Genomic DNA, 20,602 nt, shown 5'->3' with positions numbered 1-20,602 from the left:
TCCAGGTGTGCCCAGGGGTGCCCAGGTGTGCCCAGATGTGCCCAGGGGTGCTCAGGTGTGCCCAGGTGTGCGCAGGTGTGCTCAGGTGTGCCCAGGTGCGCTCAGGTGTGTCCAGGTGTGCCCAGGGGTGCCCAGGTGTGCCCAGATGTGCCCAGGGGTGCTCAGGTGTGCCCAGGTGTGCGCAGGTGTGCTCAGGTGTGCCCAGGTGCGCTCAGGTGTGTCCAGGTGTGCCCAGGGGTGCCCAGGTGTGCCCAGATGTGCCCAGGGGTGCTCAGGTGTGCCCAGGTGTGCGCAGGTGTGCTCAGGTGTGCCCAGGTGCGCTCAGGTGTGTCCAGGTGTGCCCAGGGGTGCCCAGGTGTGCCCAGATGTGCCCAGGGGTGCTCAGGTGTGCCCAGGTGTGCGCAGGTGTGCTCAGGTGTGCCCAGGTGCGCTCAGGTGTGTCCAGGTGTGCCCAGGGGTGCCCAGGTGTGCCCAGATGTGCCCAGGGGTGCTCAGGTGTGCCCAGGTGTGCGCAGGTGTGCTCAGGTGTGCCCAGGTGCGCTCAGGTGTGTCCAGGTGTGCCCAGGGGTGCCCAGGTGTGCCCAGATGTGCCCAGGGGTGCTCAGGTGTGCCCAGGTGTGCGCAGGTGTGCTCAGGTGTGCCCAGGTGCGCTCAGGTGTGTCCAGGTGTGCCCAGGGGTGCCCAGGTGTGCCCAGATGTGCCCAGGGGTGCTCAGGTGTGCCCAGGTGTGCGCAGGTGTGCTCAGGTGTGCCCAGGTGCGCTCAGGTGTGTCCAGGTGTGCCCAGGGGTGCCCAGGTGTGCCCAGATGTGCCCAGGGGTGCTCAGGTGTGCCCAGGTGTGCGCAGGTGTGCTCAGGTGTGCCCAGGTGCGCTCAGGTGTGTCCAGGTGTGCCCAGGGGTGCCCAGGTGTGCCCAGATGTGCCCAGGGGTGCTCAGGTGTGCCCAGGTGTGCGCAGGTGTGCTCAGGTGTGCCCAGGTGTGCTCAGGTGTGCCCAGGTGTGCCCACAGCGGCGGGACAGATCCTGCAGCAGCATTTTTGTGCAGGGTGGGAGCCCCAGGCGGGCTCGGAGCTGCTCTGTGGGGCCAGCAAGGAGCAGATGTTGGAGATGGCTGCAGATCTCAGTCCTGCTGGGATGGGAAATGATCCCATTTCTCTTTTCTGTACCAAAGGGCCTGAAATTCCTCTGCTTTTCCTGCTTTTCCTGCTTTTCCTGCCCTTCTCCAGGGGCACCAGAGGCTCAGGCTCCTCTCTGCAGGCAGCTTGCACCCAAAATTGAACAGTGAAATATTTTCCTTTTGAATCAGTTTTGGATCTCGGAGCTTCCCTGTTTCCCCAGCCAGCAGGAGCCAAAAATCTGTCCCAGAACTGGGGGAATCCCACAGCCCTTCCTCAGAGGTCAGGACAGCTCTCCCCACACCTTCCCAGCCCCCTGTCACCCCCCCTGCCCAAAAACTGGGGAGCTGCTGCTCTGGGGGTGCCCCAATTTTTGAAGGATTCACTGGGTTCAAAGGTTTGGGGGGAAAAAAAAAACCACTCAGATGCAAAACATGCAAAAAACTATTTTACTGACAAACAGCAAAGGATGGGCTTGGTTCCAGGAGCTGGACTGGTTCTCTATTATACAAACATCTTGTTGAAAGGGAAGGAATGGCTGAAATACACTCACTTGTTGACCCAAATAAAATCACAGTGTGCTTTTTCTATTGCCTCCCCCACCCCAAGCTCTCTGCACCTCCAGCTGCTCCCCTCAGCCACTGCAGAGCACAAAGCCCTGGGTGAAATCTGCCTGTGCAAGTGGATTTAATAAATAAATTTAAAAAAAATAAAATTAGCCATTATTGCTTTTCAACCACAGTAGAGATGATTCTGTGGTTAGACTCAGAGCAGAGTTTAATCTCTCTCTCTCTCTTGGAGTCTGGGCTGTGCCTGTCCCTGCCTGATGCACGCAGAAGTGGTTTGGGTGCAGGGAAAAAAAAAAAGAAAAAAAAAGAAAAAAGAAAAAAAGGATGAACGATCAGGGCAAAGAGCACCCCAGGTGTTTCAGGAGTGAAAAACCTCCCCGGAGTGAGTGCAGGGACCCTGCTGGGAGCGCCAGGACACCCATTTTGGGACAGAAATGGGTGACAGAGGGGGGACGGGCTCCGTGCGGGGCACGCGGTGACACACAGACAGCTCAGGACACACGGACACACAGCAGGCTCCCCACAGCCCGGCAGGGCGAGCAGCTGTCCTGGCTCTGCCACATCTCCCTCTCCTCTGCTTCCTCGGCTCCCTCTCCTCTTCTTCCTCTCCTCTGCTCCCTCTCCTCTGCTTCCTCTGCTTCCCTCTTCTCTTCTTCCTCACCTTTTCTTCTGCTCCTCTTCTTCCTCTCCTCCGCTTCCTTTTCCTCCGCTTCCCTCTCCTCTTCTTCCTCTGCTTTCCTCTCCTTTTCTTCCTGTCCTCTGCTTCCCTCTCCTTTTCTTCCTCTCCTCTGCTTCCCTCTCCTCTGCTTCCCTTTCCTCTTCTTCCTCTCCTTCCTCTCTCTCCTCTTCTTCCTCTCCTCTGCTTCCTTTTCCTTCCTCTCCTCTCCTCTGCTTCCTTTTCCTTCCTCTCCTCTCCTCTCCTCTCCTCTCCTCTCCTCTCCTCTCTCTCCTCTCTCCTCTCCTGCCCCTTTTTGTTGGAGTTTTTCCTCTCCTTTTCCTCAGGAAGTTCACTCTCTGCCTCTCGTCCTCCTGGGCTCCCCAGGGAGCTGGGCTGAGGGGATTTGTCACCTTCACCCAGCCCAGGGTGGCAGCAGCAGTCCCGTGTCCCTGCCCCACAGACAATTCCGGGGATTTGTCACCTTCACCCAGCCCAGGGTGGCAGCAGCAGTCCCGTGTCCCTGCCCCACAGACAATTCCGTGGCCCTGTCCCACAGACAATTCCGTGGCCCTGTCCCACAGACAATTCCGTGGCCCTGTCCCACAGACAATTCCGTGGCCCTGTCCCACAGACAATCCAATTCCCTGCTTTCCATCCCACTGAAACCCTGAAACCCAGACCTGAAACCCTAAAACCCAAATCTGAGCCCCGGACCTGAAACCCTAACCCCAGAGCTGAAACCCAGATTTAAAACCCTAAACCAGATCTGAAACCAGCTGTAACTCCCCAAAAACCAGCTGCAACATTTCAAAACCAGATCTAACACCCCAAAACTCAGCTCTAACACCCCAAAACCATCTCTAACACCCCAAAACCAGCTCTAACACCCCAAAACTCAGCTCTAACACCCCAAAACCTGCTCTAACACCCCAAAACCAGATCTAACACCACAGACAATCCAATTCCCTGCTTTCCATCCCACTGAAACCCTGAAACCCAGACCTGAAACCCTAAAACCCAAATCTGAGCCCCGGACCTGAAACCCTAAACCCAGATCTGAAACCAGCTGTAACTCCCCAAAAACCAGCTGCAACATTTCAAAACCAGATCTAACACCCCAAAACCAGATCTAACACTCCAAAACTCAGCTCTAACACCCGAAAGCCAAATGTTATGTCCCAAAACTCGGCTCTAAGACCCCAAAACTCAGCTCTAACACCCCAAAAACAGATCTAATACCCCAAAACTCAGCTCTAACATCCCAAAACGTAGCTCCAACATCCCAAAACCAGGTCTAACACCCCAAAACTCAGCTCTAACATCCCAAACTCAGCTTCCTCCTTCACCTTCTGCTTCTCTGGGGTCTTGGCACCTGGCTCCCCAAAGAGGAGGCAGGGCAGACCTGTGGCTTTTGGGGAAAACTCTCCTATTTTGGGGGTTTTTGGGGTATTTTTGGTGTGCAGATCTGTTGGGTCAGGATTCTCTCCCTGCACAGGAAGGAATTTTGGCCCTCATTAATAAAAAATGATCATTCTCCAGGATTAATCCCACTGGTTTTGTGTGTGCTCCACAAAACCTGACTGGTTTCCCTGGATTAAAGTGAATTATTCCCAGTACATTTAATTGCACTGAGAATATTTCTTATTTTGGGATTTTTTTGGTTTTGTTTTTTGGGGGTTTTTTTGTTTTTTTGTTTTTTTTTGTTTTTTTTTTTTGTTTGTTTGTTTTTTGGGTTTTTTTTGCCTAAGTTTGAGCAAGAGAAAGGTTCAAAAGGTGAGAGCTCCAGACCCAGCAGATTTTTTAAAAAAATCTCTTTTTATACAACAGGAACATTTTTATTATATAGAATTTTTTTCTCCTCTTCCAGAGCCTCAATTTTTTATGAAATTTTGCCATGGATCAACCAGATCAAACTTAACAGGTGTGAGCCACCACTTCACCCTTTCCAACTGCTTAATTTTTAATATTTCAAACTGCTTAATTTTTAATATTTCAACCAAGCTCAGCTGCTGGAGCAGGGCAGAGCCAGGCTTTACATTCAGTCTGAGTTTAGTCAGTGGAAAAATTGATTTAAAGCGCTTTTTTTTTCTCCCTTTTTTCACATAACAGTTCCAGGGACTCAATATTTGTCCTTTTCCTATTGGAATTTTCTCCCCTACAAAATGTTGTCCCCACTTGTTGATAACTGCTCTAGGAAAAGTCATTCCTTGGATCCTAAGGAATTTTGGACATCACAGCCAGGAATGACAGACAGACAGACAGAAATATGGACCAGGAAATTATTCAGGTCCAGAAAAAAACCTGGGGCTCCAAGACAAGAGGCACTAGGGAATAACAAAAGTGGGTATGGCAGAAAAATGGGAATATTTGGGCAGTTCTGGGGCTTGTAATTAACTGAACTGGGCATAGGGAATTTTAAAAATGACCCCAAAACACAGAAACTGGAGCAGGGAGGGGCGAGCAGGAGTTGTGGTGTCCTTTCCCTGCCATCAAACAGCAGGAGGCCACTGAGAGTGTCAAGAAAAAAAAAAAGAGATTTTTCTGGCAATCCTTTAGTTCTGGATGTTTTCCCCATTTCTGCACCAACCCACAGGACACAAAACGATGAAAGGAGGGGAAATGATGAGGGTTCAGATTCCTGGGGGTGGAATTTCCCTTTTTATCCCTGCTCACAAATCCTCTCTGCCCAGCCCAGCCCAGGCAGCAGCCACCCCACAGCCCCTGCTAAAGGAGATTTTGGGGTGGGGACACTGCCCTCGGAGCCTCGGCCCCATCCTCACCCCAAAACCCACCCCAGCAGCAGCACGTTTGGAGCTTCCTCATGGATTAACTCAACTTTGGGGACGTTTGGGGAGGAATTTGGGCTTGGTGTCTGCCCCACAAGAAGGGGGTGCAGCAGGAGTGAGGCTGCTCAGGGCCCCCTCTGTGCTGGGTTTTGGGGTTTTGGGGTGCTTTAAACAGGTTTTTTGGGTGTTTTAACCAGGCTCACCCTGCTCAGGGCTCCCTCTGTGCTGGGTTTTGGGGTTTTGGGGGTGTTTTAACCAGGTTTTTGGGGTGTTTTAACCAGGTTCATCTTGCTCAGGGCCTCTCTGTGCTGGGGTTTGGGGTTTGGGGTGTTTTCAGCAGGCTTTTGGGGTGTTTAACCAGGCTCACCCTACAAGAAGAGGCTTCTCAGGACCTCCTCTTGCTGCCCTTTGGGGTTTTTGGGTGTTTTAACCAGGCTCACCCTGCTCAGGGCTCCCTCTGTGCTGGGTTTTGGGGTTTGGGGTGTTTTCACCAGGCTTTTGGGGTGTTTAACCAGGCTCACCCTACAAGAAGAGGCTTCTCAGGACCTCCTCTTGCTGCCCTTTGGGGTTTTTGGGTGTTTTAACCAGGCTCACCCTGCTCAGGGGCCTCTCTGTGCTGTTCTTTGGGGTTTTGGGGTGTTTTAGCCAGACTTTCATGGTGTTTTAACCAGGCTCACCCTGCTCAGGGGCCTCTCTGTGCTGTTCTTGGGGTTTTGGGGTGTTTTCACCAGGCTCACCCTGATCAGGGCTCCCTCTGTGCTGGGTTTTGGGGTGTTTTAACCAGACTTTGGGGTGTTTTGACCAGGCTCACCCTGCTCAGGGCCCCCTTTGTTCTGCTCTTTGGGGTTTTGGGGTGTTTTCACCAGGTTTTCGGGGTGTTTTAACCAGGCTCACCCTGCAGGAAGAGGGCCAGAGCAGCTCCTTTCCTCCCAGGCAAGGGCTGGGGGGTGTTGATGAATCAGACCCGACACATCCCACCCTCCTCTAGTGACAGACAGCAGCCCTGCCACCACCCAAGGTGCCACCCAAGGTGCCACCACCCAAGGTGCCACCAAAGCAGCAGCAGCAGCAGCCCCTGTCCCCTGGCTCCGAGGTGGGGTTGCTTAAGGCAGGTTTCAGTGGCAGCAACGCAAACAACAAACCCCTGGCGCATTCCCAGCCCTTCCTTCCCCCGCAGCAACGCCCCGGGACGTGAAAAACCAAAAACAAAAAAAAAAACCCAAAAATGGGACACCGTGCCTTCCCCCCATCCAAACCTGTGACCAGCCAGGCCCTTCAGCCACGGGAGGGGCAAAGAAATTTTGGGGGGCTGGAGCTCCTGGAGGAGACACTCTGCATCTTCTTGCCGCTGTCCCACCTCCATCCCTCGACCAGCATTCCCAGCAGGATGCGCAGGACAGCCAGGAAAACGGGGTGGGGGTTGAAATTATAATGCAAATCTCTTTTTTCTCTCTTTTTTTTTCCTGTTTGTCTTGTTTTTTTTTTTTTACATATATACACGAGTCTGACAATAAAACGTGGAACACAGTGCAAAGCCCCAGGACCGGCTTAGTTGTGCATGGTGGCGCGTCCACCCGCGGACATCCCGAAAAGAAATCCGTGTCCTCGGCTGGCTTGGGGACAATCCAGAGGCAGCTCCCGGGAGGAAGAGGAGTCCTGTGTGTGGTTAAAAGCCGGCTGGGTCCCTCAGAGGTGCCGGGGGCTGGGGTGCCCGTTGTGGTACAGCTTCTGTTTGATGTGCACCATGTTGCCCGTGGGCTCCTCGTACTGCCGCGGGTGACGCTTGCGCAGCTCCTTCAGCTTACAGAAGCGCGGGATCCACGACCACGAGGAGTCTGCGGGGAACGGGGACACGGGTCAGGGCTCGGTGTCACCAGGGCTGTGTCACCAGGGCTCGGTGTCACCAGGGCTGTGTCACCAGGGCTGTGTCACCAGGGCTCGGTGTCACCAGGGGCTCGGTGTCACCAGGGCTGTGTCACCAGGGCTCAGTGTCACCAGGGCTGTGTCACCAGGGCTCGGTGTCACCAGGGGCTCGGTGTCACCAGGGCTCGGTGCCACCAGGGCTCGGTGTCACCAGGGCTCGGGGACACAGGGCTGTGTGCCACCAGGGCTCGGTGTCATCATGGCTGTGTCACCAGGGCTCAGTGTCACCAGGGCTCGGTGTCACCAAGGCTGTGTGTCTGTCCCCAGGGCTTGGTGTCACCAGGGCTCGGTGTCACCAGGGCTGTGTCACCAGGGCTGTGTGTCACCAGGGCTCAGTGTCACCAGGGCTCGGTGTCACCAGGGCTGTGTGTCTGTCCCCAGGGCTTGGTGTCACCAGGGGTGTGTGTCTGTCACCAGGGCTGTGTGTCTGTCACCAGGGCTCGGTGTCACCATGGCTATGTCACCAGGGCTTGGTGACACCAGGGCTGTGTCACCATGGCTGTGTGTCTGTCCCCAGGTCTCGGTGTCACCAGGGCTGTGTCACCATGGCTGTGTGTCTGTCCCCAGGTCTCGGTGTCACCAGGGCTGTGTCACCAGGCCTTGGTGTCACCAGGGCTCAGTGTCACCAGGGCTGTGTCACCAGGGCTGTGTGTCTGTCCCCAGGTCTCGGTGTCACCAGGGCTCGGTGTCACCAGGACTGTGTGTCTGTCCCCAGGGCTCGGTGTCCCCAAGGCTCTGTTTTTCTGTCCCCTAGGGCTGTGTGTCCATCCCCAGGATTCTCTGTCCCCAGGAGGATGAGGAGGAAGAGGAGATGAGGAAAAAGATGAGAAGATGAGGAGGAGGAGGAAGAGGAGAAGATGAGGAAGATGAGAAGATAAGAAGATGATGAAGATGAAGGTGAATATGATTAGGACGATGAAGACCAGGAAGATGATAAAGATGTGAAGATGAGAAGACGATGAAGAAGAAGATGAGGAAGACAAGGATGAGGAAGATGAAGATGAGGATGATGAGGAAGATGAATGTGAGAAGATGAGAAGACAATGAAGATGAGGAAGATAAACATGAGGATGATGAAGACAAGGTAGATGAAGATGAAGACAAAGATGGAGATGAAGATGAAGATGATGAAGACCAGGAAGATGATGAAGATGCGAAGATGAGAAGACAATGAAGATGAGGATGAGGAAGATGAAGATGATGAGGAAGATGAAGATGAGAAGACAATGAAGATGAGGAAGATGAAGATGAAGAAGATGAAGATGAAGATGACGAGGATGATGAAGACCAAGAAGATGATGAAGATGCGAAGATGAGAAGACGATGAAGGAGAAGATGAGGAAGATGAGGATGAGGAAGATGAAGATGATGAAGATGAGAAGACAATGAAGATGAGAAAGCTGAAGATGAGGAAGATGAAAACGAGGAAGATGAAGATGAAGATGAAGATGAAGATGATGAGGATGATGAAGACCAGGAAGACGATGAAGATGCGAAGATGAGAAGACGATGAAGAAGAAGATGAGGAAGACAAGGACGAGGAAGATGAAGATGAAGATGAAGAGGAAGATGAAGATAAAGATGAAGATGAAGAGGATGATGAAGACCAGGAAGGTTATGAAGATGAGAAGATGAGAAGATGATGAAGACTATGAAGACAAAGATGAGGAAGACGAGGACGAGGAAGACGAAGACTATGAAGAAGAAGATGAGGCAGACGAGGAGGAGGAAGCTGAAGGCGACGAAGAGGAGGACGAAGGCCAGCGTACCGTAGCGGCGGCTGGCGCGCCAGGCGCGCACGGCGTAGTGCAGCACGCCGTCCATCCACACCAGGAACCAGCTGATGCAGAAGCCCAGCAGCAGCCCCAGCATCAGGTCGATCTCCTGCTTGGTCACATTGTCGGTCACAAAGTAATTCTCCGAGGAGTCCACCACCGACTGGTCCCCGTCGTAGGGGATCACGTAGTGCACGTGGTGCCTGGCCAAAAAGGGGGGAAAATGGCGAAAATCAGTGAGAATTCTTATTTTGTTTTTTTTTTCCCCACCATCCCCAACAGCAGAAGAGCTGCCCTGGCTCTTTGAGCTGCTGGCAGCAGAGGAAAGTATAAAAAAGGACAGAAAGCACAATGTATGGGATCATATAGTGCACGTGGTGCCTGGCCAAAAATGGGGGGTCACGGGAAAAATCAGTGAGAATTCTTGGTTTGGTTTTTTATCCCCACCATCCCCAGCAGTAGAAGGGCTGCCCTGGCTTTTTGAGCTGTTGGTAGCAGAGGAAAGTATAAAAAAGGAGAGAAAGCACAATGTATGGGATCATATAGTGCACGTGGTGCCTGGCCAAAAAGGGGGGAAAATGGCGAAAATCAGTGAGAATTCTTAGTTTGTTTTTTTTTTCCCCACCATCCCCAACAGCAGAAGAGCTGCCCTGGCTCTTTGAGCTGCTGGCAGCCGAGGAAAACATGAAAAAGGAGAGAAAGCACAAGTAGTGCACGTGGTGCCTGGCCAAAAAGGGGGGAAAATGGCAAAAATCAGTGAGAATTCTTAGTTTGGTTTTGCCCCCCACTCTCCCAGCAGCAGAAGAGCTGCCCTGGCTCTTGTAGCTGCTTGCGGCAGGGGAAAACATGAAAAAGGAGAGAAAGCACAAGTAGTGCACGTGGTGCCTGGCCAAAAAGGGGGGAAAATGGCAAAAATCAGTGAGAATTCTTAGTTTGGTTTTGCCCCCCACTCTCCCAGCAGCAGAAGAGCTGCCCTGGCTCTTGTAGCTGCTTGCGGCAGGGGAAAACATGAAAAAGGAGAGAAAGCACAAGTAGTGCACGTGGTGCCTGGCCAAAAAGGGGGGAAAATGGCAAAAATCAGTGAGAATTCTTAGTTTGGTTTTGCCCCCCACTCTCCCAGCAGCAGAAGAGCTGCCCTGGCTCTTGTAGCTGCTTGCGGCAGGGGAAAACATGAAAAAGGAGAGAAAGCACAAGTAGTGCACGTGGTGCCTGGCCAAAAAGGGGGGAAAATGGCAAAAATCAGTGAGAATTCTTAGTTTGGTTTTGCCCCCCACTCTCCCAGCAGCAGAAGAGCTGCCCTGGCTCTTTGAGCTGCTGGCAGCAGAGGAAAACATGAAAAAGGAGAGAAAGCACAATGTATGGGATCATATAGTGCACGTGGTGCCTGGGCATAAACAGGGGGAAAAGGGGAAAATCAGTGAGAATTCTTAGTTTGGTTTTTCCCCCCACTCTCCCAGCAGCAGAAGAGCTGCCCTGGCTTTTTGAGCTGCTGGCGGCAGAGAGGAAAGTATAAAAAAGGAGGGAAAGCACAATGTATAGGATCATATAGTGCACGTGGGGCCTGGGCATAAACAGGGGCAAAAGGGGAAAATCAGGGAGAATTCTTAGTTTGGTTTTACCCCCCACTCTCCCAGCAGCAGAAGAGCTGCCCTGGCTTTTTGAGCTGCTGGCGGCAGAGAGGAAAGTATAAAAAAGGAGGGAAAGCACAATGTATAGGATCATATAGTGCACGTGGGGCCTGGGCATAAACAGGGGCAAAAGGGGAAAATCAGGGAGAATTCTTAGTTTGGTTTTACCCCCCACTCTCCCAGCAGCAGAAGAGCTGCCCTGGCTTTTTGAGCTGCTGGCAGCAGAGGAAAGTAAAAAAAAGGAGGGAAAGCACAAAAATCCCTGAGTCTAGGCCTTTTATCCTTACTGGCTATAATGGCTGTAATATAATTATTGGCTACAATTTGTGAGATACATTTAGAAATAAATAAGAAACAAACAAGCAAACAAAACCCCCAACAAACAAACAAAAACAAAAAAGCCCCCGAAAAAAATCCCCAAAATCTCAAAAAAAAAAAAAAACAACAAAAAAAACAAACCCCCAAACAACCCAAAATCCAAGAAAGCAAGCAAGAAATAAATCAGAAAACCTCAAGCCATATTTCATCCTAAACTCAGAGTCTAAATCCTTTAAAGTGTGGGGAGATGATACCAGTATGGGCACTGGTGGCACTGTCCCTGCCCCAGGTGGCACAGGTGGCACTGTCCCTGCCCCAGGTGGCACTGGTGGCACTGTCCCTGCCCAGCATGGGCACAGGTGACACTGCCCTGCCCCAGGTGGCACTGTCCCTGCCCAGGTGGCACTGTCCCTGCCCAGGTGGCACTGGTGGCACTGTCCCTGCCCCAGGTGGCACTGGTGGCACTGTCCCTGCCCAGATGGCACTGGTGGCACTGGAGTGACCACACCCCCATGCAGGTGATGCCCAGCCCCACTGCCCTCCACCAGCACAGCCCTGGCACCCCCAGTGCCCCCAGTCCAGGCTGTCCCAGTGTCCCCTGTCCCCGTGTCCCCGTCCCTGTCCCCTCCCCTGGCAGAGCCCGGCAGGCTCTGATGCTCTGAATATTCATGAGGCGCAGGTTGCTCCATAATCACGGCTGAGAAAAGTCCAAATATTGACACAAACAAAGCTCCGAGAGCCTTCCCCAGACAGCCTCGACCTCAGCCGTGCCCTAACGGGGCCACCGGTGCCACCTCGGCTGGCACGGGGCTGGCACGGGCCTGGCACGGGCCCCGCGGTGGCCACCAGCCCCCGCAGCCCCCATTGTCACCGGGAAAGGGAGGGACGGGAGGTGGCAGCTCTGGTGGCAGCAGGGCTGAGGGTGCCCTGCTCCCCCGGCTGGGAACGGGGATTGTCCCTCTCCTGGCACTGGGAAATCCGGGGAGGGGCTGCAGGAGGGACGGGGAACCCCAAAGGATTGGGAGGGGTCCCATGAGCACAGGCAAGCACCTCCCGTGTCCCTCTGTCCCCAAATCCCTGCACACAGCTCCCACTGTCCCCAAATCCCTGTACCCATCTCCCACTGTTCCCAAATCCCTGCACACATCTCCCACTGTCCCCAAATCCCACCACACGTCTCCCACTGTCCCCAAATCCCCGTGACAGAGGTGCCACACGTGCCCCTCACCAGCCAAGCCCAGGCTCTGCCTGTGATCATTCACAAGAGAAGGACGAATCAAATAATTCCTGAGGGCAATTCCTGGGCAGCTCCAGCTGCTGCCAGGCTGGCCCTGTGCCACCTCCTGTCCTCAGCTGTGCCCACCCTCGGGGGATCCCAAAATTCCCCGAGCCACCCTTAAGGGGATCCCAAAATTCCCCGAGCTGTGCCGACCTTTAAGGGGACCCCAAAATATCCCGAGCTGTGCCCACCCTGGCTGTGCTGGAGCTTCCACAGGGGACAGAGATGGCAGGGACAGACATGGCAGGGACAGAAGTGGCAGGGACAGACAGAAGTGGCAGGGACAGACAGAAGTGGCAGGGACAGACAGAAGTGGCAGGGACAGACAGAGATGGCAGGGACAGACAGAAGTGGCAGGGACAGAAATCCCAGCCCAGCCGGGCCGGCAGCTCCCGAAGCAGCTCCCGGTGGCTCTGCTGCCACCCGGCTCGGGTGACAGACAGACAGACAGACAGGTCGGCGTGTGTGCCCGCTGTGGCACAGGGGAGGCTCCGGGCTCTGTCGCTGCCGGGCTGTCCCCAGCGCTATTGTCCCCTGCGGTGACCTTGGGTGAGCGGCGCTGCTGCAGCCACAGCGCGGCGGGGAAAGGCGCGGGGGGCTGGACACGGCGACAGCGACAGCGACAGGGATGGGCACAAGGACAGGGACGGGTGTGGGGACAGCGATGGGGACGGGGACAGGGATAGGGACAGCGATGGGGACAGGGATGGGGACAGCGATGGGGACAGGATGGGGGACAGGGGTGGGGATGGGGACGGGAACAGGGAGAGGAGAGAGATGGGGATGGGGACGGGGATGGGGACAGCGACAGAGACAGGGATGAGAACAGGTATGGGGACAGGGACGAGGACAGCGACAGGGATGGGGACAGGGATGGGGAACAGGGACAGGGATGGGGTTGAGCACAGCGTCAGGGACGAGGACAGCGACAGGGATGGGGACAGGGATGGGGAACAGGGACAGGGATGGGGTTGAGCACAGCGTCAGGGACGAGGACAGCGACAGGGATGGGGACAGGGATGGGGAACAGGGACAGGGATGGGGTTGAGCACAGCGTCAGGGACGAGGACAGCGACAGGGATGGGGACAGGGATGGGGAACAGGGACAGGGATGGGGTTGAGCACAGCGTCAGGGACGAGGACAGCGACAGGGATGGGGACAGCGATGGGGACAGGGAGGCGCCGCTGCTCCGGCCGAGCCCGGCTCCCTCCCGGGCAGGTGACAGTGGCAGCCACGTCACATGTGCCGGGCTGCTGCTGCAGCCGCCACATCCCGGCCGGACCGAGCCCTGCCCCGGGGCAGCCGCGGCCGGATTTGGGGATCTGGGGATTTGGGGCTCAGCCGGGGCCCGGGGGGGCTGGGGAGAAGCAGAGTCACCCTGTCCCCTCCCCGCCTGACCCTGGGGATGTTCTCAGCAGGCTCCTCACACATTCCTGTGCCCAGCCTGGGGCATGGCAGCGTCCCCAGGCTCTGCTCTCAGGACAGATCCCTCCCATCCTGGGGCAGAGCCCTGAGGGAGCAGGGCTGGGGCATCCCTGAGGCAACAGGAACACCCCTGGGGCAGCAGGAACATCCCTGGGGCAGCAGGAACATCCCTGGGGTAGCAGGAGCATCCCTGGGAGAGCAGGAACATCGCTGGGGCAGCAGGAACATCCCTGGGGCAGCAGGAACATCCCTGGGGCAGCAGGACCATCCCTGGGGCAGCAGGAGCATCCCTGGGAGAGCAGGAACACCCCTGGGAGAGCAGGAACACCCCTGGGAGAGCAGGAGCATCCCTGGGAGAGCAGGAGCATCCCTGGGGCAGCAGGAGCATCCCTGGGGCAGCAGGGCTGGCCCGAGGCTGGCAGGGCCCTGCTGCAGGCTGCTGGCACCCAGGTGACACTCCTGCCACCACTGCCAGCCCTGCTCCTGGGAGGGACAGACAGCCAAGGTCACCCAGAAGGGCAGAGACGAGGAGCAAACACACCAGAGCTCAGCAGGGCCCTGCTCTCTCTGGAGCAGCCACTTGGGAGCCCACGGGGCTCTTTTGGTGGCTCCTTGCTCTGTCCAGGTGTCACCTGCTCCCCCCAGGTGTCACTGCTCCCCCAGGACACCCTTTGGTGTTTTTGCTGTGCGTGGCAGCAGCCAGCTCCTGGCACAGGGACCCTTTGCTGCCTGGGATGGAGCAGTCCTGGCCAGCCCTGGGGACAGCCCTGCCCGGGCAGGGAGGGACAGCGGGCTGGGAGCCTGGCACGGGGGTTGGGACAGCCTGGCACGGGGGTTGGGAAAGCCTGGCACAGGCACAGGGAGTTTGGACAGGCTGGCACAGGGGTTTGGAAAGCCTGGAGCCTCCACAGACTGGCATGGAGAGTGCCAAGCTCACCCGGGGATCAGCTCCAGCAGCCACACCCCTGCAGGGAGCGTGACTGTCACCCCTGCCTGTCACCTGTGGCTGTCACCCCTGCCTGTAACCCATGGCTGTCACCTGTGGCTTTCACCCGCGCTGTCACCCCTGTCTGTCACCTCTCTGTCACCCCAGGCTGTCACCCCAGGCTGTCACTTGTGGCTGCCACCCCTGGTAGTCACCCCTGCCTGTCACCTGTGGCTTTCACCCACGCTGTCACCCCTGCCTGTCACCTATGGCTGTCACCCATGCTGTCACCCATAGCTGTAACCCCTGGCTGTCACCCATGCTGTCACCCATGCTGTCACCCCTGTCTGTCACCTCTGCCTGTCACCCCTGTCTGTCACCTCTGCCTGTCACCCCAGGCTGTCCCCCCTTCCTGAGGCTGATGTGCCACAGGAACTGTCCCTGTCACAGCCAGCAGCTCTCTCAGGTGCCAGCCCTGGCTCTGAGCTGCTTCTCCAGCCCAGCTCAGCCCAGCCCAGCTCCCCTTCCTTGCCCAGCAGAGTTTTCCCAGCTCCGGCTGCTCTCCCACGCCCTGGGGGTGCTGGCAGCTCTGCCCTCCCGGCGGTGACACCTCACCTGCCCAGGTGACACATTTGTCACCTCTCAGAGCTCGGGGGAACGCCCGGCTGGGCCAGCAGAGCAGGGACACTGCCCAGCAGAGCCTCAGGGCCACCTAAAATCTACAAATACGGGCACCAGGGCAGCCTGAGCTCCCAAACCAGCCAAAAACACCAAGGAAAAACCGGCTCAGAAAAAGCAGATCCTCACCAAAAGCAAGTGGGAGACGCTCTGGAAGTTTTTTGGCTTTCCAAGTGGCTTTAGGAGGGAGATGCCCCAGGAGCTGAGGGTGCTGCCACAGCCCCAGGCCCAGGGCAGCCACCCCAACGTGGTGCAAAAGAAATAACCAAAATTCTGCAAAGCAAAATGCAGATCATCACCGGTGGGATTCATCTTTGGGTGGTCAGCAACTGCAGATGGGGTTTTTAATACTTTATTATTAATAATAATAAATTATTAGATTATTTATTATTAATATTAAATCCCACTGTAGTTTTGTGTGGTATTCTCCTGCCCTCTGAACGGAGAGAAGCTGTGAGGCAAGCAGAGAAGAAGGAAAAAACAATTTTTATGTCTTCTCTCACAGCTTCTCTCTGTTCAGAGGGCATGGGAATGCCACAGTTTTGTTAATATTAGTTGGAGTAAATTTGGGGTTATCACTGATATTGCTAATTTGGAACTGGAGAATGCTGCAGCGAGTTAACCTCCCTATCAAACACCCCTGGCAAAGCACAGGTGCCACCATGATATTTTTATGAAAATCCTTTGCTAGGATTTTTCTCCTATTCTAGCTGAGAAGCTTCAGAAAAGAAATGTAAACAGTTAACTATTTGATGGCTGTGGAATGTGGTCTGGTGTTGGTTTGCCAACAGGTGCAGCTTCAATTAGTCCATGTGGATTGTTTTTTTTTTTTGGTGACCAATCCCAGCCACCTGTGAGCAGTCACAAGATTTTGTCATCATTCCATTCCTGTCCTTTCCAGCCTTCTGATGGATCCTTTTCCCTCTATTCTTTTTAGTAGAGAATACTATACTAAATTTTAATTTAGCATTTTAATAGAATATCATACAATAATAGAATAAATCAGCCTTCTGAAACATGGAGTCAAGATTCTCATCTCCTCCCTCGCCCTGGGACCCTCAAACACAACTTTTCACAGCTGCCACAGCTCCCAGAGGACACCACAGAGCTCAGAAGCAGCTCCCAGCCCCTCTCACTCAGCAAATCACTCCTGAAACCACAGCAAACAGCCCCAGTGCCCTGACCCAGGGAAGGGAGAGGGGGGATCAGCCTCCAGCAGCGCCTGGACTTGGGGCTGCTTCCCTTCCCCCCTGTCCTGGGCTTGCCAGGCACTGCCAACACACAGAATGCCCAAAAACACTGCAAAAACCATGTACAGAATGGTTAAAACAGGAACATCCCAGGGGCAGCAAAAATGATGTACAGAATGCCCAAAAACACTGTAAAAAACATGTACAGAATGCCAAAAAACACTGCAAAAACAATGTACAGAATGCTCAAAAACCATGTACAGGATGCTTAAAAACTGCAAAAACAATGTACAGAATGGTTAAAACACTGCAAAAACGACGTAGAGAATGGTTAAAACACTGCAAAAACGATGTACAGAATGGTTAAAACAGGAATGTCCCAGGGGCAGCAGGAGCACCCCTGGGGCAGCAAAAACGATGTACAGAATGCCAAAAAACACTGTAAAAACAATGTACAGAATGCTTAAAAACTGCAAAAACTATGTACAGAATGGTTAAAACACTGCAAAAACAATGTACAGAATGGTTAAAAACACTGCAAAAACCATGTAGAGAATGGTTAATACAGGAACATCCCAGGGGCAGCAGGAGCATCCCTGGGGCAGCAAAAACAATGCACAGAATGCTCAAAAACACCGAAAAACTATGCAGAATGTTAAAAACACTGCGAAAAGCAATGTAGAGAATGCTTAAAAACACTGTAAAAACAATGCACAGAATGCTTAAAACACTGCAAAAACCATGTACAGAATGCCCAAAAAGACTGAAAAACAATGTGCAGAATGCTTAAAACACTGCAAAAGCGATGTACAGAATGCTACAAAACACTGCAAAAGTAATGTACAGAATGCCCTAAAACACTGCAAAAACGATGTACAGAATGCTTAAAGCACTGCAAATGTACAGAATGATTAAAAACACTGCAAAAACAAGGTGCAGAATGGCTAAAACCCCAATTAACCCAATGTACAGCACTGCCTGTGCCCGTCCTGCTGGGCCAGGCTCCCTCCGAGGAGAGCACAGGGCAAAGCTCAGCCCTGCCCAGCAGGACAGAGCCCAGGAGCTCTGTGAGGAGCAGCCAGCCCTGCTGGCCGTGCCCCTGGCTGCCCCCAGAGCCCCCAGGAGGTGGGCACAGCCTGGCACAGCCTGGCACAGCTGCTGCCTGCCAGCTCCCCAGGGACCAACAGCAGCTCCAGCCAGAGCTGGAGGTGGGGACAGGGACAGGGACAGGGGAGTGCCAGCGTGGAGCTGGGACCATCCCAGTGCCAGGAGTGGGATCAGGCTGAGGAATCACCCAGGGCTGATCCCAGTGCCAGGAGTGGGACCAGGCTGAGGAACTACCCAGGGCAGCCTGGCAGAGCCCATCCCAGTGCCAGGGAGTGGGATCAGGCTGAGGAATTACCCAGGACAGCCTGGCAGGGCTGATCCCAGTGCCAGGAGTGGGATCCAGGATGAGGAACCAGTGCCAGGAGTGGGATCAGGCTGAGGAATCACCCAGGACAGCCTGGCAGAGCTCATCCCAGTGCCAGGGAGTGGGACCAGGCTGAGGAATCACCCAGGGCTGATCCCAGTGCCAGGGAGTGGGACCAGGCTGAGGAATCACCCAGGACAGCCTGGCAGAGCTGATCCCAGTGCCAGGGAGTGGGATCAGGCTGAGGAATAACCCAGGACAGCCTGGCAGGGCTCAGCTCCCCTTCCCAAGCAGAGGCAGCAGTTTTCCAAGCTGGGGATGCTCTCCACGTGCAAGGCTGGCATGCAGAGCCAGCCCTCCCTGCCCACAGCAGCACCCCTGGGACAGCCCCAGCCCCTCAAACCCAAATTCCAGCTCCTGGAGAGCACTTCCAGGGCCAGGCACTCACATCCAGCTGGACAATTCCACCCAGACTGGGGAAGGAGACAGCCAGGAGAGGAGAGGGGAGGAGGGCAAACATTTCTGAGTGAATTATTGGGTCTGCCCGACCCCGTGGGCCAGGCCAGGGCAGGAGGGAGATCATTAATTGCAGCTCAGCCCACTGCACATCCATCTCCATCTATCCCAACCCCTCCTTCCCTTCCATTTCTGCAACATTTCCTGATTTATTTTTTTTTTCCCATCCCCTGCTGCAGCTCCCTCCTCCTCCTCCGAGGACTCCTGGTTTTTGACAAATTTAAATTCAAACTTCTCCATCGAGCCCTGCCTGGGGGGGCTGCTCCTGGCCCAGGACTGAGCTCAGGGCTGCTGGGGACAGAGGGGACAGGCCAGCCTGGGAAGCAGAGGGCTCCAAACGCTGCCAGGGGGGCAGCAGGGCAAGGCAAAGCTCAGCACCAGGTGGCACAGCCCAGGGAAATGTCCTGCTCAGGGAGGAGCAGCTCACACCAGGCTCCCGGGCTGGAGCCACTGCTGCCAGCTCCCACAGACCTGAGGCAAGGCACCAACTTTGCTTTTTGCCTCCCCTCACCTCCCAACTGGGCAGTTTGGGAGGATTTTTTGTGCACTTTCCAGGAAACGAGCTTGTGGGGAGTGCCACGGGCAGTCTGTGTGCCTCGAGAGCATCTCTGCAGAGCAGGGGGGTGACCCTGCCACCAACCCAGCCTTGGGCACAGGGGACACTCAGCCAAGCCACCAGTGAGCCCTGACACTGTTCAGACACTCCAGAGCACCTCCCAGGCCCTCTCCCTCAGCAAATCACTCCTGGCATGAAATGACAGCCACTCCATGAGCAGCAGCTCGTCTGCACCAGCCCTGAAACGAGCTGCGACCACTGCCAGAAAAACTGGTGGAAGAAGCCGAGGAAAACTCCCAAACCAGCCAAAAACACCAAGGAAAAACCGGCTCAGAAAAAGCAGATCCTCACCAAAAGCAAGTGGGAGACGCTCTGGAAGTTTTTTTGCCTTTCCAAGTGGCTTTAGGAGGGAGATGCCCCAGGAGCTGAGGGTGCTGCCACATCCCCAGGCCTGGCTGCTCCTGGCCCTGCTGCTGCCTCCTCTGTCCCAGGAGGATGAGGAGCAGCCCTGGCGAGGAAGGCAAGGCTCCTCACCGAGCCCAGCACGTCCCAGCTCTGGGAACACCACGGGGAGGTGACACAGGCAGGCAGGACACAGCTGGCAGCTCCAGCAGGGGCACGGCTCAGCCCCAAAGGCTGGATGTGACAAGGGAGGGCTCTCCCAGCGTGTCCTTCAGCTGGCACAGCCTCAGTGCTCTCCTCCTCCACAGGCAGTGAGTAACCAGGCACAGGAGGGGAGCCAGGCCTCGGGGGGAGCAGTCCCACAGGGCAGGGTGAGATTCACCTCCCCGGAGCTCAGCCCTGGGCCTGGGCACGCTCCAGGGCAGGCAGATCCCAGTTCTGAGCTGAGCGCTCCGGGGATAACGGCGAGAGCGATGTTTTTTGGGGAGAGTGAGGCAGGTGTTTGTCCAGGCACGAAGTTGTGCACAGCGCTCCTGGCTCACCCAAAAGCACAGCCCAGCCTCCTCAGGGTGCTGTGGCCAGGAGGAAAAGCCACAGGGAAGGAAAAGCTGGTGGAAGATTGATTGCAAAGCCACCAAGAGACTCTGTCCTTGCTCTAGGCAGCCACGTTCCAGCCTGGACAGGGATCCTCTCCTTCCTCCGAGCCCCATTCCATTTCTGAGCCACACAAACCACCACCAACTGCAACACCCAGACCACAAACAGCCTGGGCAACCACCACGGCCCAGCTGGCGACAAAAGGCAAACTGACAAACGCTGAAATCAAAGTTACTCACTCTCCCAGGGGCTCCCAAACGCCTGTACACAGAGGGAAACGCGCTCCCAAACCCACAGAAAACTCTTCTTCCAGAAAATTAAAAAAAAACAAACAACCCCCCCCCCAGCACCACCACCACCCCCCCCCCTCACCCTGCTCATGCAGGAGCTGCCGGGGAAGGTGAGACACGGGCAGAATGCAGAAATGGGAGCCCGGCTGGCAGGCAGCAGCTCCTGTCCCTGGTCACCTCCTCCCCGGGGAAGGGCCGGGGGCAGGGGACGCCCGGCAGGTCACTCACCTTCCACAGTTGCAGTGACAAACTCGGTCCTCCCCCCGGAGGTGCGGTAGGATGTAATTGTGAAATCTGTCCAACAACGCATTCATGTCCATCAAGCAAGCTATTGCCTGTAAGAGCCCACAACCAAGGCATCGGGTCAGCTCTGGATGGTGGAATAAAACATTGGCTCCAGTTTGATTGCCAGGCACTGAGGCAGACATCGAGAAAAGAGCGGGGCACACACACAAACACACACACACACACACGCACACACAGAGGTGCCCGGGCTGAGGGACAGTGCGGGGGGAAGGTGGAAGGGAGGCGGGGAGGTGATGGTGAGGTGGTGGTGGAGGGA

The 20,602-nt window shown here is 55.3% G+C and overlaps 1 protein-coding gene across 1 annotated transcript in view; it reads right to left on the bottom strand.

Annotated features, from left to right (window-relative positions):
- Positions 1 to 6,812: 6,812 nt before the first annotated feature.
- TMEM240 (transmembrane protein 240) overlaps positions 6,813 to 20,602 on the bottom strand; it is a 13,927-nt gene continuing 137 nt past the window's right edge. Inside the window, exons 2-4 of the mRNA XM_041419809.1 lie at positions 20,269 to 20,375; positions 8,819 to 9,027; positions 6,813 to 6,961 (exon numbers count right to left, since the gene is read on the bottom strand). Coding sequence (XP_041275743.1) covers positions 6,813 to 6,961; positions 8,819 to 9,027; positions 20,269 to 20,375 — 465 coding nt within the window. The remainder of the gene's footprint in view (positions 6,962 to 8,818; positions 9,028 to 20,268; positions 20,376 to 20,602) is intronic.

Source organism: Onychostruthus taczanowskii, unplaced genomic scaffold (assembly GCF_017590055.1).
Source record: "Onychostruthus taczanowskii isolate IOZ18803 unplaced genomic scaffold, ASM1759005v1 scaffold61, whole genome shotgun sequence".
NCBI lineage: Eukaryota > Metazoa > Chordata > Aves > Passeriformes > Passeridae > Onychostruthus > Onychostruthus taczanowskii.
Note: the sequence above shows the minus strand (reverse complement) of the source record. Positions and strands in the feature narration are given on the sequence as shown.